This window comes from Taeniopygia guttata, chromosome 22 (genome assembly GCF_048771995.1).
Source record: "Taeniopygia guttata chromosome 22, bTaeGut7.mat, whole genome shotgun sequence".
Classification (NCBI taxonomy): domain Eukaryota; kingdom Metazoa; phylum Chordata; class Aves; order Passeriformes; family Estrildidae; genus Taeniopygia; species Taeniopygia guttata.
In genome coordinates this window covers 714,130-728,645 of record NC_133047.1, presented here as the reverse complement: position 1 = coordinate 728,645, position 14,516 = coordinate 714,130, and the positions used below count along the sequence as shown (strand labels likewise).

The following is a 14,516-nucleotide window of genomic DNA, read 5'->3' as shown; positions in this document are numbered from 1 at the left end:
AGCGGGGGCACTGCTGGTGTGAGCGAGGCACTGGCGTCGGCTCCACTCTGGTTAATGATTGCTGGTCTCATCAGCGTGATACATCCCTGTCTCACACCCCCCTCTGCTTTCTGTACCTCAAACCACAGCAGCGGGCACAGCGCCATGGCACAGCCCTGCATGGGCACAGCCCACGGGGGCCACCTCTCCACAGGGTCAGCAGCCACACCAACCCTGGCTCTCATCCCCGAGGCTCTGGGTGCTCCCAGCACTGCACAAAGGCCGCTTAGGGGGAGTCCTCAGCTCAGCTGGGAGATGTGGGTGACAAAGGGGACAGCGAGCAGAGCATGGGAACACCAGTCCCACAGGCCTTGTCCACCCCAGGGGTCCCCACTGAGGCAAGGGGCAGCTCCAGCCCATGGTGCCTCCGTCAGCACCCCCAGAAGCCGTGCAGTGCCATGGTGGGGCAGCTGGCACAGGTTTATTACTTTATTCCAGCTTTGAAATGGAACTGAGAGCGGAGCTGAGCACAAGAATATGGGCCAGATGGAGGGTGGGTGTCAACAAGTGCATAGAACTGTCACCAGGTCCCCTGGGGCCAGCCCCAAGGGACAGCAGGGACAGGGACAGCAGGGACAGGATCAGCAGGGACAGGGAGAGTAGGGATGGGGACAGCAGGGACAGGGAGAGCAGGGACAGGGAGAGTAGGGATGGGGACAGCAGGGACAGGGACAGCAGGGACAGGGAGAGCAGGGATGGAGAGAGCAGGGACAGGGACAGCAGGGATGGAGAGAGCAGGGACAGGGAGAGCAGGGACAGGGAGAGCAGGGACAGGGATGGGGACAGCAGGGACAGGGACAGCATGGACAAGGAGAGCAGGGACAGGGAGAGCAGGAACGGGGAGAGCAGGGACAGGGAGAGTAGGGATGGGGACAGCAGGGACAGGGACATCAGGGACAGGGATGGGGACAGCAGTGACAGGGACAGGGATGGGGAGAGCAGGGACAGGGACAGCATGGACAGGGAGAGCAGGGACAGGGAGAGTAGGGATGGGGACAGCAGGGACAGGGAGAGCAGGGACAGGGACAGCAGGGACAGGGACAGGGACAGCAGGGACAGGGATGGGGACAGCAGGGATAGGGACAGCATGGACAGAGAGAGCAGGGACAGGAAGAGCAGGGATGGGGACAGCAGGGACAGGGACAGCAGGGATGGGGACAGCAGGGACAGGGATGGGGACAGCAGGGACATGGACAGCATGGACAGGAAGAGCAGGGACGGGGAGAGCAGGGACAGGGACAGGAGCTGCAGGCGCTCACTGTGCCCCCCTCTCTCTGTGCTGGCCGTGCCCCCCAGGCTGGGCAGGCACCACGGGGAGCCCGGGGTGCACCCTGCAAGCACAGAACACCACAGGCTGTGTTGGCCATGGCGATGGCAATAAAGGGGCCAACAAAGCGGCGCGGGGACAATGCGGGCGGGGGGCGCGGAGCCACAGGCGCCGGTTGCCCTGGAGACCCCAGCGGGGCTTTCCGAAGGTATTTCCTGAAGAAAAAGCACACACATGCCCGGCAGCCCCACTAATCCCAACAGGAAGCGTTCACCGGGCGTGGGGATTGGCTTCTTTTTGATTTAAACAGCTCCTCACCCTGCCGTGTCCCCCAGCCCGGGCTGTGCCGGGGGCACGTCCCGAGGTGCAGCATCCCTGAACCCGGGCAGGGCTGTGCCAGGAGATGCCAGCGGATGGGCATCACGGGCTCAGGGCACCCCCAGCTCCTCCTGTCCGAGCCAGCCGGGGGCCCTGGCCTCCTTCCTCCACAGGGAGATGGGATTTATGTCCTGCTTCAGGCCCTCCTGCTCTCCCAGCCTGCGCCGCAAATGAAGCAGCACTTAATTACCAGGCGTGTTGGGAGTTTGTAAAGCCATCAGGATAAAACCCACGCCTTGCTCAGAGCCCTGGAGGCGGCAGCTTGGGGCACAGACTCCTCTCCATCGCTCCCCCCGAGCGTGGGACAGACAGGGGTCACAAGAAAACACCCCAACCCACAGTTTTTGGCTGGCTTTGCCTGGCCCTGGCTCACTGCTGGTTCCTGTGCTCACCTCTCTCCTGCACAGCCCCACTCTGGGGGCTCCACACTCGGGGAACCCTCTGCTCCCCCAGGGGCAGCTCCACAGCCCAGGCTCCGGCTGCTTTTCCCAAAGACTCTTATTTCTTTTTTTTTTTTGCTCCTCAATGAAGGGCTGGAGTGACAGCATCCGAGTGGAAAGGCGGGAGGACGGAACAAAGCCGGGCGGGCAGGCTGGGAGGGGATGCAGCCATGGACTGGGCAGCTGCAGCAGCAGGGTCTGGGGGTGCTGCTGGGCCCCCCGAGCTCCGGGAACACTCCTGGGCTGCTGCCATCAACAGCAGAAGCGCAGGAGGCTGCAGGCTTGGCAGGGAGTCCCTGGGCTGCTCGTGGGGCTCCAGCAAGGAGTCAGCCACTCCAAATGGGATCCCCGAGGCACTGGTGGGAGACACCCAGAGCTGCAAGAACCGGGAGGGACTGGGCAGCAGGGAAATGGGGAGGACAGAGACGAGGGTCAGCAGCGCCACGGGGAGCAGTGGGCACAAACCAAAGACCCTCGTGGGCTCCTCCAGCCTACCTGGGCTGAGCACATTGCCTGCCCGGGACGTTTGGCTCCTGCAGGCTCCAGAGCAAGACCCCCTGGACGAGCTGGGGACAACAAAGCCCCGGGAGCCAGAGCCCCTGCTGGCCCCGCAGATGGCCGGGGGGGTTAAGCCTGTGGCCAGCTGGGCAGCCCTGGGAAACGGGGCAGCCCCATGGGAAGGGGGCTGCAGCCAAATCCCCTGTGCTGTGGAGTGCAAACACATCCCCCGGGGAAGGATCTGCTGCACTGGGGCATTTGGGGCTCAGTGTGCCCCAAAACCAGCTGCCCAAGGCAGGACCCCCGTGCCCCAGGACATACTCCCCAGGACAATCCACTCAGCACCCCTGCAGGGCCATGGCAGCCCCCTGTGAGGAGATGCCTGAGCAGTGACTGGGACAATGGCAGACAAGGAGAGAGGGGAAAAAAACCTTGGCAATTTTCTGCAGGTTTCTATTTAACCTGGAGACAAAGAGCGGCTTTGTGCGAGGGAGGGACGGAGGCTGCGCATGGAAATTTCTTGGCTTTTCCCCTTAACCAGGGTTTTTTCACCACCTCCAAATTTAGGTAACCATAAAATGCAGTAAATGCCTGTTAATGTTTTATTTGCTCCAGATTTTTTGGTACTGGGAGGGAGCCCCTGGCGAGCAGAGCTCCCAAACTCCCTCCTGCAGCACAGGGAGAGGGGGGCCAGAGCTGCACCCCCTCCACGTGAGGCCAGGCTGCTGGCCGGCCGTGGGGGATTACTCCTCCCTGAGAAGGGAGCTTAGCTGCCTCAGAACCGGGAGTAAACTGAAACCCCATAAACAGGCAGAACAAAGTCCGGGAAAGCTGCTGCCTCCAGCACCGAGGGACGGAGCTGCTGCTGCTGCCCCCGGCGATGGGGGATGCTCCTGAGTCACTGCGCCATGGGGGAAGGACAGAGACCTGGCCCCCAGGACACTTTGGCCTCAGCACGGCAGCTGAACCCCATCCACAGCCCTGGGCACCCCAAAACCCCTGGGGCTGGGTCAGAGCCTGCCCCTGAACGGTGCTGGTGGCTCAGCCCTGGCTGCAGGTCCTGGCCCAGCATTGGCTCTTCCCATCCCACACGTCCTGCTGGGAACATTTTGTTCCCACCAGCCGGCTCTGGAGCCAAGGGACGGATTCTGCCCCAGCCGGGCTCCTGCTGTGGCACTAATTGGGCCGCCCTGGTGAGAACCATGTCGGGAAACGTTTCCAGAGGTTATTGTTAGCCCTGGCATGAGGCTGGCGAGGAACCAGCTCCCTCCTTTCCAGCCTCTCTCCTCCCCTGCCACTGCCTGACATGGCTCCCAAACCCTCCAGGAGCTGCAGGGCTCCTCATGCACCTCAAAATTCACCTGTGCTCAATCAGCTCTCCTCAGCCTGAACACCCCATCACTTCTCTCAGAGCCACAGCCGGGGTTGGGGCTGCAGGTGGTGCTCTCCTGGCAGCACAGAGCCATCCTTACCCCTAACACTGCTGGGAAACCTTTTTCAGGAAGAGCAATCTCCTGAGAAAAACATGTTTACCACTGTCAACCGCATTGTTTACAGATGCGGGGAGGAGGCATGCCAGTGGAAAAATCTCAGCAATGGTCCCTGTGAGTGGAGCTCTGCCCAGGCTCCTCTCCGGAGTGAAGCTCCCCAGGGACCACGCAGGGCTCGGGGTGTCACCTCGCAGGGTGTGACCTGCTGCTCCAGGCAGAGGTGCCACCCCCAGCACCACCAGGAATCCCCCACCAGGCCGCTGCCAGCTCCCACCCCAAGCCTGAGGGGAGCCCGGGCACCTCACAGTGCTGTGCCCACACCGGCAATCGGCTTTTTAGGGCTCTGCTGGAGGAAGGGGGAAGGGGGAGCAAGTCTTAAACAGCAGAGCAGTGCCCACAGACCAGACATTCTTGGGTAATTAGAACCAAAAGGAGCGAGTCAAAGTCCCGCTGCCGGCTCTGGTTATTCTCTGCCTCACTGAGGGCCGGGGCTCTGATGGCTGGAGTGGGGCTCACTGCCAGGGCTGGCTCTGCCCAGGGCCAGGAGACCCACTTGGCCCATCCCTGAGCCTTGGGGTGCCCCCACACCGCTGAGCTGAGCCAGGAGCACCCCTGGCCACTGCCACCAGCCCTGCTCCTGGGGAACAGCAGCAATAACAAGGCATGTCCTGGTCAGGGACACTCCCCAGCCCCATGGAGCAGAGGTTTGAACTCCACGAGCCAACCCTGGCTTTGAGCCCCCACCTCGGGCATTCCCAGCTGGGAGCAACACCAGAGCATGCTGAGGGTTTCTGCAGGGTGCATTCATCCCCAGCACTGCCAGCTGGCAAAAGCTGAACCAGTACCCTGCACCCAAACCTTTATCCCCACTAGCTGAGCCCAGGGTCACCCCAGTGGGGCCAACAGGGTGGGAGCAGCCTCACACACATCCGGGTCACAGATCGTCACAGAGGTGACAGTGCTGTCACACAGAGCCACCCCAGCGGGGGACACAGCCCCCAGGGCTCTGTATCCTCCTCCAAACCAACAGATCCACGTTTGCCACAATTTTTCTCCAGTTTTAAAATGTCCCCAGGCACTTCTGAGCCACACACCCACTTCTGTGCCCACAGAAACCACTCTGGGGACAACACGTGCCATGTCCCCAGAGGCAGCCGGGTGACACCAGAGGTGGCACTGGGGACACGCTGGTGGCCCCATAGCCGGAGCACACGGCAGCCTCAGCCTCTGCTGCAGGGAAGAGCAGCTCGTGTGGCCCAGGAGGAACAGAAAGGACGAGGGAGTGGGGCACCACCGTGCTCTTACCTTGCTCGGGCAGGGTGGGGGCTGGCCGGGCAGCGGAGAGCGCGGCTGCGACCAGCACAGCCCAAAGGATGAGGCACCGCCAGGTCCACATCCCACTGCTGCAGCTACTGCTCGGCGACTGGGCCCTGCAACTGCCACTCCATGGGGGCCCCGGGCGGGCACAGGGGCGTCTCCGCAGGGCTGCAGCCCCTACAAGCTGGGAAGGAGGAAAGCAGAGTCAGGCAGGGCCAGCTCCCCCATCCCACCAGCCAGCACAGCTGCACAGTGCACATCAGGGTGATGCTGCTCCCACATCCCCCAGACAGCAGGGTGTCCCTGCACCCAGGGGTGTCCCTGCACCCAGGGATGTCCCTGCACCGAGGGATGTCCCTGCACCCACCGAGGGATGTCCCTGCACTGAGGGATGTCCCTGCACCCAGGGGTGTCCCTGCACCCACCGAGGGATGTCCCAGCACCCAGGGATGTCCCTGCACCGAGGGATGTCCCTGCACCCACCGAGGGATGTCCCTGCACCCACCGAGGGATGTCCCTGCACCCACCAAGGGATGTCCCTGCACCCAGGGATGTCCCTGCACCCACCGAGGGATGTCCCTGCACTGAGGGATGTCCCTGCACCCAGGGATGTCCCTGCACCCACCCAGGGATGTCCCTGCACCCAGGGATGTCCCTGCAGCGAGGGATGTCCCTGCACCCAGGGAGGTCCCTGCACCCAGGGATGCCCCCAGACTTCGGTGGCAGGTCTCACAGACCCCTCAGCAGCCTGACACGACCTGGCACTGACTGGCAGGGTTATGTTTCCCTGTGTAAAAGTGCTGATGTGTCAAGAGTGAAACCGCTGGCGAAGCAGAGCCGAACGCAGCAAGATTTCCCAGAATGGTGAGAGAAACATTAACGCCAGTTAAAGAAAGGGAGATTCCTGCTCCCCTCTTCCTGCACTTTGTCAGGTGTTGCTGGGCCATGGCTTCACTGAGGGAAATCCCTTATTCAGAGCAAAATCTCATCTTGTCTGTACCACTTGTAGCAAAGCAGCTCTCACTGCAAACTCCAGCCCCCTCCATTCCCCATAGGATCCATAGGGCACACAGCAGCCACCCCCCTGGAGAAGCCTTCCTGGAGCCAGAGGGTCAGCCAGCTGCAGCAGATCTCTTTCCACCAACAGCTGTTTTTGAAGTGGCTGTGTGGGGAGAAACCCCCTGGCACCCTGGGCCAGCTCTGCAACTCGCTCTTGTCCCTGCCAGCTCTCATGCTGGGCTCTGCAGCCTACCCATCCCCTCAGCTCCCCATCCCTTCCCAGGACACTGCTCAGTGCAGGGCAGCCCCAGAGCTGGGTTTTGGCACAGGGAGGCCCAGCAGAGCCTGATCCTGCCTCAGGGTGCTGTGCTGTGCCCTCCATGGCCCTCATTCCTCCTTCCCTCTGACCATCCCTCCTTCTCTCCGTGCCAGGAGCATGGAGCTCTTCCAAGACACGTTCCAGGGGACGCTGGAGCCCGGACCCAGCCGCCCCCGGCCGACTGCTCCGAGCCTTGCGGATGGGAACAAGCCCCTGTGCTCCACCCCCGCGCCACATCTGCACCTCGGCAGCAGCCTGGGATGAGCTCCTGACGCTGGCCACGGCCGATGGTCCCGCCGGGCTCTGCCGAGGAGATCCTGCCCAGCCATTGCACAACCCGCTGGCAGCGGGAGCTCTGGGACAGTTACAGGGACCAGGACGTGGACAGGACAACAGCACCCCACAAACTCTTCCCCGAGGCACCTCCCGGGGTACAGCTGTGCCTCCAGGCCCCTCAGCCCCTGCCGAGCATCCCAAGCTCACCCGGTCGCTCTCCGCATGCTGCGCGTTCCCGACCTGCCGCGGGAACAGGCGTCGGGCTGAAGTACACACTGTTAGAAACAGTGAGTAATAATCGTTGTGAGTAATAAACTGCTACTCATCCTCCCCACGCACTCGGTTCCTGGAGCTCTGCCTCTCCTGCTCCGGTGTGAGACCCTGTGCCCAGAGTAGTGGCTTTTCCCCAGGGATGGGCCGAGCAGCCACGAGCCCCAAAGGGCTGAGATCCTCCAGAGAGCCTCTGCACCCAAAGGAAGCCCAGCTGGGGTGCAGCTGTGGGGGCTCCAGCTGCCTCCTTCTTGCCCAACTGCTCTGGCTGGCACAGGAATATCTGGGACCCAAACTATTGACAGAAGGAGTCAGGCAGGGAAAAGGGCACCCAGCAAACACCGGGGTTATCGCCAACACCAGCGCTCCCAGGCACCGGGTAGTGCTTGGAAATAGTTATTGAATGTTCAGGATTTATCTGGGTTCGGAAAGGGGAGGTGGAATTCTTTGAAGAAAGGTCTTTGGTATTTCTGGAAATTATTTTCTGTCTCTCAGTGGCTCTGTTTATCGACAGCACATGCTCCCCGGAACATGCCCTAATGCGGAGCGTCTGCGTGGGCCTCCCGAGCCGGCCCCGCGCCGAGGGGAGGGATGGAGGGATGGAGGAGAGCCCAGTGCCTCCAGTTCCTGAAAAATGAGTCAGTGCTGGCTCGCACACAGCAGAGCCCTTCTCCAGATACACCTCGGAGCGGGTGCCTTCCAGCTGATTCAGGGGCTTGACAGCAGGATATTTCCATGGCGTAGGGATGGCTCGGCAGCACAGAGCTGTCCCGTGGCTGAGAGGGTCACTGGGAGGCAGGAAGGGAGGAACAGAGGGAAGGGTGCCAGGACCCAGCAAGAGCACACAGAGATGGTCAGCTTGCCAGGGCAGTGAGGGAGGGTGCAGCAGCCATGGCTTTGCTGGAGGGTAGGAGGGCTGGGATGCACCCTGCCTGCTCCTCCTGAGCAGATTCAGCAGCATGCAAGGGAATCTCAGCGCTCAGAGATGCTGAAGAGGCAGCACAGACCTCTTCCTCCTTCCCAAGGGAAAAGGGGAGACTGGGGAACCCCAGGACACCTGCCCTCATGACTCCTTGGTGTCCACATGGGAAGGAGGCAAGGAAGTGGGGAGAGTGCTTCTACCTGTGCAAACAACATCATGGCTCTTTTCAGTGTTTATAGAGCTTTTATACAAATCCCAACAGGAAACCATTTGCTCTGGAGGATGGCAGCTCAGGCAGGGTGGGTCTTGGCTCCTGCCGGGCACTGGGCACCATCCCCACTCCCCGTGGCCCCAGCACACTGCAATTTAGTGCTCCGGGGTGGATTCAAACAGCTAAAAACAGAAGCAGCTAGAGAGGAGCCAGGGCTAAGTGCCCCTCGGAAACCTGCCTCCAAAACTGCAATTACAACCAGCCATTACACCCACGGAGCTATTTTGGAGTGGTGATGGACAACCCTGTGCCCATCCGTGCACCCTCCAGGGGCACATGCTCCCTGTGTACCAGGAAGGATGTTCTCACACTGCCTTTGCATGCCAGTGTGTCCATGAGGAGTCTTGTGCAACCTGTCCCCCATGTCCTCAGGGACCCTGAGGGCTGCGCTTTCACTCCTCGCATCTCCCACACCCCCGAGTCACAGGGCTGAGCTGTCCCAGGGACACACAGACAGGACACAGCAATGCACCCCATGGCTCTGAGCTGAGTGGCCCTGAGAGGGGAAGCCCCTTCCTGTCCTGTGGCTCATTTCTGGAATGCAGCTGAGGTGCCAAGCACAGGAGCTGGTGCAGGAGCAGGGTGTCCAGCCAGGGTCGGAGCCCTGCAATGCTGTGACATCTGCAGGGGAGCCCCAGTGTGATCCCTGGGTGCTGGGTGTGATGGGGGTGGCTGCTGCCATGGGCTCAGTGGGGCTGGGGGGCTCTGGCTCCTTTCCTCTGCCTCCCTGCTGGGGCAGAGATGCCCTGTGGCACTCACCACGTCAGAACGTCCGGGCTGCCCTGGCACCAGCAGCCAGCTGCTAACACAGCAGGCAGGAAAAGAACAGAGACAGGCCAAATCCAGCAGGGACAGGAGTCTGAGCTCAGTTCCTGGGTCTGCACAGCATCAGGAGCCCGAGGTGGCAGGCTGTGCCCATCAGGCGCAGTCCCTGTCCCTCAGAGGGGAGGTGGTGACTGCCAGCAGATCACCCTGCCTGGCACAAATGCCCCTCAGCTCCAAAGCACATGAAAAGAGACTCCTTTTCCTCTGAGGCACAATAAAAGCAGCCCTCCAGCTGCCCTTGGGGAAGAAGGACACACCAAAGGCACAATCCGTGGGCGGCAGGAGCGAAGCCTTTCCCTTGCCCCGTGCTCCAACCTGTGGCTCAGGTCAAGAACCAAGTATTTGCTGAAATAAAAAGCAAACATAACTGCACATGGAACTGTAGGGAAAACCTGTAATGCTTAAAGCAGACACATGCTTGGAAAAATAAATATCCAACTGTGCAGCATAAAGAGCATGTTAACCCTTCCCAGCTGGCTGCCAGGACTTAGGGCTCAGGGGCACCTCCAGCACCGAGCTGTGGGAAGGTATCCAGTGGTGGGAGAGCCTGGGACATGGGGCAGGAAGGATGCCCAGCCACACCCACAGATCTCCATAAAACCATCACAGTTCTAGAAGCATCCTCACACCCAGGGATCCCTCCCTACCTCAAGACTTGATTTTCAGATATACAAAACAACCACTGATACCCAAAAATCTGTACTGGGCTGGACCCCTTGACTGCTTTGGGAGGAGACTGGTCAAGGACAAGGACACTGGGACACAATCACAGCCTGCCATCCCAGGCAGGGACAGACAGCCCGGGAGGGAGCTGGATGGGGTTTTCACTACATCGCACTCCTCCAAGGAGAGCCATCGAGAGGGGAAGAACACACATTTGCCATCCTGTCCAGAAGCAGAAGGTCCCCAATGGGGCAGAAAGTTGGATTTTCAGGATGGGATGAGCATCTGCAAGCAGCCATTTCCAGCAGCCAGGATTTGGGGGGGCTTCACCTGGGGCTGGAGACAATAGGGCTCCTGGCTCAGGTTATGTTTTTCGGTGGGTAGGTAAAGAGGGAGCTCCAGTTCACCTCTGGCAGTGACCCTTCCCGCATGGCCAGGGCATGTGCAGAACAGCCCAGACGAGGCTCCTGCCGGCTGCCTTCAGCCCGGCACCACTCGTGCCTGCACCCTGCCGGGGCAGGGGCGATTTATTTTAATCCTCTGGGAGCAACACAAGGAAAAGGCAGCAGTGCATGCCAGCCAGCGCAGGGATTAAGGGAGGAAGTGCTCCCGAGTGGGGAAGATGGCTGCTAGCCAGAGCAGGGGGTGCAGAGCCCTCGCCCCCGCGGATCCCCGGCTCTCCGTGCGCCCCCTCCCCGTGCTGGCATCCCGCTCGTCGGCACCGGAGAGCCCCGGCGGAGAAACCCCCGCCTGCAGCGGCGCACAGCGCGGCCGTGAGAGCCGCCGGGTTCACGGAGCTGCTCGGGTGGGTTTAAACATCGCCCGGAGGGAGCTGCCCCCGCCCGCCGCGACCCGGGACACGGGGCAGTAACTCAGTAACCCGGGCAGAGCAGCCCTGGAGCTCCTCGGCGGCACCCGAACACACACACGCTCTGCTCCGTCCCCAGAACCACAAAAACCACAACCAAACCCCTCAGCAACCGGTCCCTGCGGGTGCCGAGGCTCACCGCACCATCGCAGGTGTCGCCGCCGCCTCCCGCACTCCCGGTGCCTCCGCTCCCGGACCCGCCCGGCGCTGGGATGCGGCGGCTCCGGGAGCCCCACCGGCTCCGGGAGCCCCACCGGCTCCGGGAGCCCCACCGGCGCGGACACACAAAGGGAAGCACCAGCTCTGGGACGGCGTTATTCCAGCGCCTCCATTCCCGCTGACCGCCCCGGGAGCCCAGAACTGAAACACACCAAACACAGCTCCTTCTCCATTTTTTTCTGGAAACCTCAAGGCTCCCGCTCAGCTACTTTTGGGGAATAAAGGGCCAGGCAGCGACTCGGAAAACGACCCCCGATTCCCGCCAGGCTCCCCCGCGGCCGGGAGGGGTTTCGGGGTCGGGACGGTGGGGGCGGTTCCGGTCTCGGTTCGGCCGATGGACGGGGTCGGACCCGCCGCCTTCCCAAACTGCTGCCCGCCGAGCGGCTACACCCCGGGAACGGTCCCGGGGCCCCCGAGCCCCGCACACCGGACCGGACCTCCTCAAGGCGGAGCCCCCCCGCGCCGGTGCCGCCGTCGAGCCGCCCCGCCAGGGCAACGAGGCGCACCGGGGGGGTTCGGCTGCCACCGAGCCCCGTCCCCGACCGAGCCCCCGGGCCAGCCCCGCGGCCCCGGTGCCGCCCCCCGCGCGGAGAGCGGCGGCCGTTACTCACCGGAGCCCCGCGCGGTGCCGCCGCTCCGGGAACAATGGAGGGGAGCCCCGGCCGGGGCGAGAGGCGCAGCCCCACCGCCGCCGCGCTCACAGCGGCCGCCCCATGGCAGCCCCGGTGCGGCCCGGCCGGCGGAGGCGGCGGGAGGCGCTCCCGGAGCCGCTGCCGGACGCGCTCCCGAAGGCGCTGCCGCGTCCCGCCCGCCGCGTCCCGCCGAGCGCCGCCGCCGCCGAACTGAGCCGCTCCCGCACCGCCCCGCCGGCAGCCGCGGCTCCTCCTCCGCCTTCCTCCTCCTCCTCAGCGGCCTGATGGGGCTTGTAGTCACGGCCGGACCGCCCCCCCACCTGCAGACCCCGCTGGCCTCTCGGAGTACCGTTCCAGACTCCCCCGGGGCTTTGCGGGCGGTGCTCGCCCCGCAGGCAGGGCAGGCTGGGCTGGGGCAGCACAGGGATGCGGCCGTGATGTTCCCCTCGCCGCTGCACTCTTGCCATGTGGCTCTTGCTGGCACCTCAGGCCCCGTGGGTACAGGCTGGGGTGAGGGGCCTGCCTGCACCCCCCGTTATCCCACTGCAACACCCAGTCTGGAGGCAGCGGGATGCGGGCAGTGCGTGCAGGCAGCAGGGTGGACACAGCTCTGGGCAGCCTGGAGCCCCAGCCAGCCCCTCTGCAGAGCAAGGCCCAGGGCAGATGTTTAAGGGGTCCCAAATCATCAGCCCCAAGTCCTTCCCAGGAGCCACAACTGCTGCAGTCCCTGCCCTTCCCAGCTGTTTTCACCGAGGTTTGGAGCAGGACCATGGCATCTCTAACACAGAGCTCCCCAAAACTCTCAACACACACTTTTGGCTCAGTCTCAGCTGGGGCCGCACTCAGTTCCCAAGCCAAAAGGCAGAGTGGGATATTGTCACACCAGTGAGCCCAGCGTGACTTCTGTGCCTCCCAGTATGGAAGGGCAGCTCAGAGAGCCCCAGTTTGGGCACTCAGATGAGCTCCCCCAAAGCTGGACTGGCTCAGGGTCACAGGGGTGGTGCAGGGTACTCAGCCTCCATGTGGGAAGCATGTGGGAGCAGTCATGAGTCCAAGTCAGGGCATCCCAGGATGAAGACATCTCCAGTCAGCAGGGAAAGACCTGCCGAGGCAATGTGTGAGTGATTAAGTTATAAGAGGGAAGAGGACAGGATGAATTAGCCCTGTCAGTCACTGGTGTTAGATTTGAACCAAATGCTGGGCATCCATCCCCAGGAGCAGCCTCCTCCTGCTTCAGGCAACCGTTCAGCTCCCCATGCCAAGACCTATGGAATATTTCCCTTTCAGATTGACAGATTTGTGGACAGGGAGAAGGGGGGAAGGTAACACACCTGCTGGGATGTTCTCCCAGCAAGCTGGAGATGGGAAGTGTTTCAGTGATGGCAGAGCCAACTCCAGCCCTGCACAAGCACTACTCACCCAATGTACACTTAGGGTGCAGTCACCCATCCCTAGCCCTGCCTTCCTCACTGCCCAGCAGCCAGGAGCTTTGGGTTGAAGGTGCTGAGGCTGCTGGGGAACCCACAGCTGCTGTACCCTGCCCCAGACTTTTCTATGCTGTCCCCAAAACGGACCTCACAGGGCTACAACCCCTCATGATGGACAGGCTCTGTGGCTGCTGGTCCTTTGGCATGGTTTTCTGCATGATTGCATCAACAGAGCACCAGTTCTTGGGCCTTTATCAATAAAGGTGCTTGGAAATGGCAGAAAATGGGGAAAACCATCCCCTGCTCCCGGGAGGCTCAAGGATCTGGTGCATCCTTGGCCTCAGCATCACATTGGGGCTCAGCACAGAAGGGACCATGAGCTGTCACCATCTGGTGTGTGCACAAGCCAGACCTTCAGGATGGACAGGGAGGGGAATGACCTCCTGGAGCAGGTGGGGGTCTGCAAGGGGCATGGAGCAGCAGAGACCACGGAGCAAGCCAGAGCTCACTGTGGCCCTTTCGGGGACACTCAGGGGTTGGGGCAGTTCCTTGGCTTCAGCAGCCCATGCTGGGCCCCTGCCCTTCTCCTGGAGCAGGGCAGGAAGCGTGTGATGTGCAGGGCTCTTCCACAGACACATTTGCATTGGTGGTGCAGTTTTGAGGCTTGGGAGGCCAGAGCTTGGAGAGTTTTGTCATGGCTGAGGGTTTTTTCTTGTCTGAGGAGGAACAAAGGCATTTGGGGAGCAGCTTCCCTGGGACATGGCTCCCAGAGCCCACAGCTTGCACAGCCTCTGGCAGACCCCCGTTCCTCCCACAGCACACACAGGGGCTGTACCTGCTGGCCCCCACCTCTGCCCTCCCATGGCAGCACGTGTCGGAATCTGTGGGTATTGGTGATTCCGAGATTGTAGAAAGTCTCTGTCTGTCAGCCCCACTGCCAAAGCAGAAGCCATAATTCGTCTGTGCTGTTTTCAAGGTTGTTTATTCTGTTTATCTCTAACATGTTCTGCTGCCCTGCCGCAGCTCTGTCCTGCAGGGCAGCGTGTGGGGCTCTGCCCTCAGTGGGATGGTACAAACATTAAATACCACAAACTACCTGTGCTGGATTTACAATAACGTGCCAATATCTGTCACCTACGTTGGACAGTGTGTCCCCAGCCTGAACCAACAGAAAAATGCCAACACCACAGTGAAACATGGAGGGCATGAAGAAGGAGGAAAAGGACAAGACACACCCAATTCCTCCATCTTGTCCCCTCTGAACCCCTAATCTAGAAATCTAAAATTTTACTTTTGCACCCGTGTCACACTTAATTATTACTCTTATCAAACACTCAGAGCTTGTAATTGATCCTGTAAGATTGAAAACTCTTTTCCATGGACAGAGATCACAGAC

The 14,516-nt window shown here is 61.6% G+C and overlaps 1 protein-coding gene across 4 annotated transcripts in view; it reads right to left on the bottom strand.

Annotated features, from left to right (window-relative positions):
- Positions 1–11,932, bottom strand: part of FGFR1 (fibroblast growth factor receptor 1) — a 30,337-nt gene extending 18,405 nt beyond the window's left edge. For 3 of the 4 annotated variants that reach the window (XM_030290152.4, XM_030290153.4, XM_030290154.4), the window contains exons 1-2: positions 11,673–11,808; positions 5,418–5,613 (exon numbers count right to left, since the gene is read on the bottom strand). In XM_030290152.4, the coding sequence (XP_030146012.4) occupies positions 5,418–5,508 (91 nt within the window). In that variant the 5' untranslated portion in view covers positions 5,509–5,613; positions 11,673–11,808. Of the gene's footprint in view, positions 1–5,417; positions 5,614–11,672 lie in introns of all 4 variants that reach the window. The other variant, XM_030290151.4, reaches the window with a different exon arrangement.
- Positions 11,933–14,516: the final 2,584 nt, after the last annotated feature.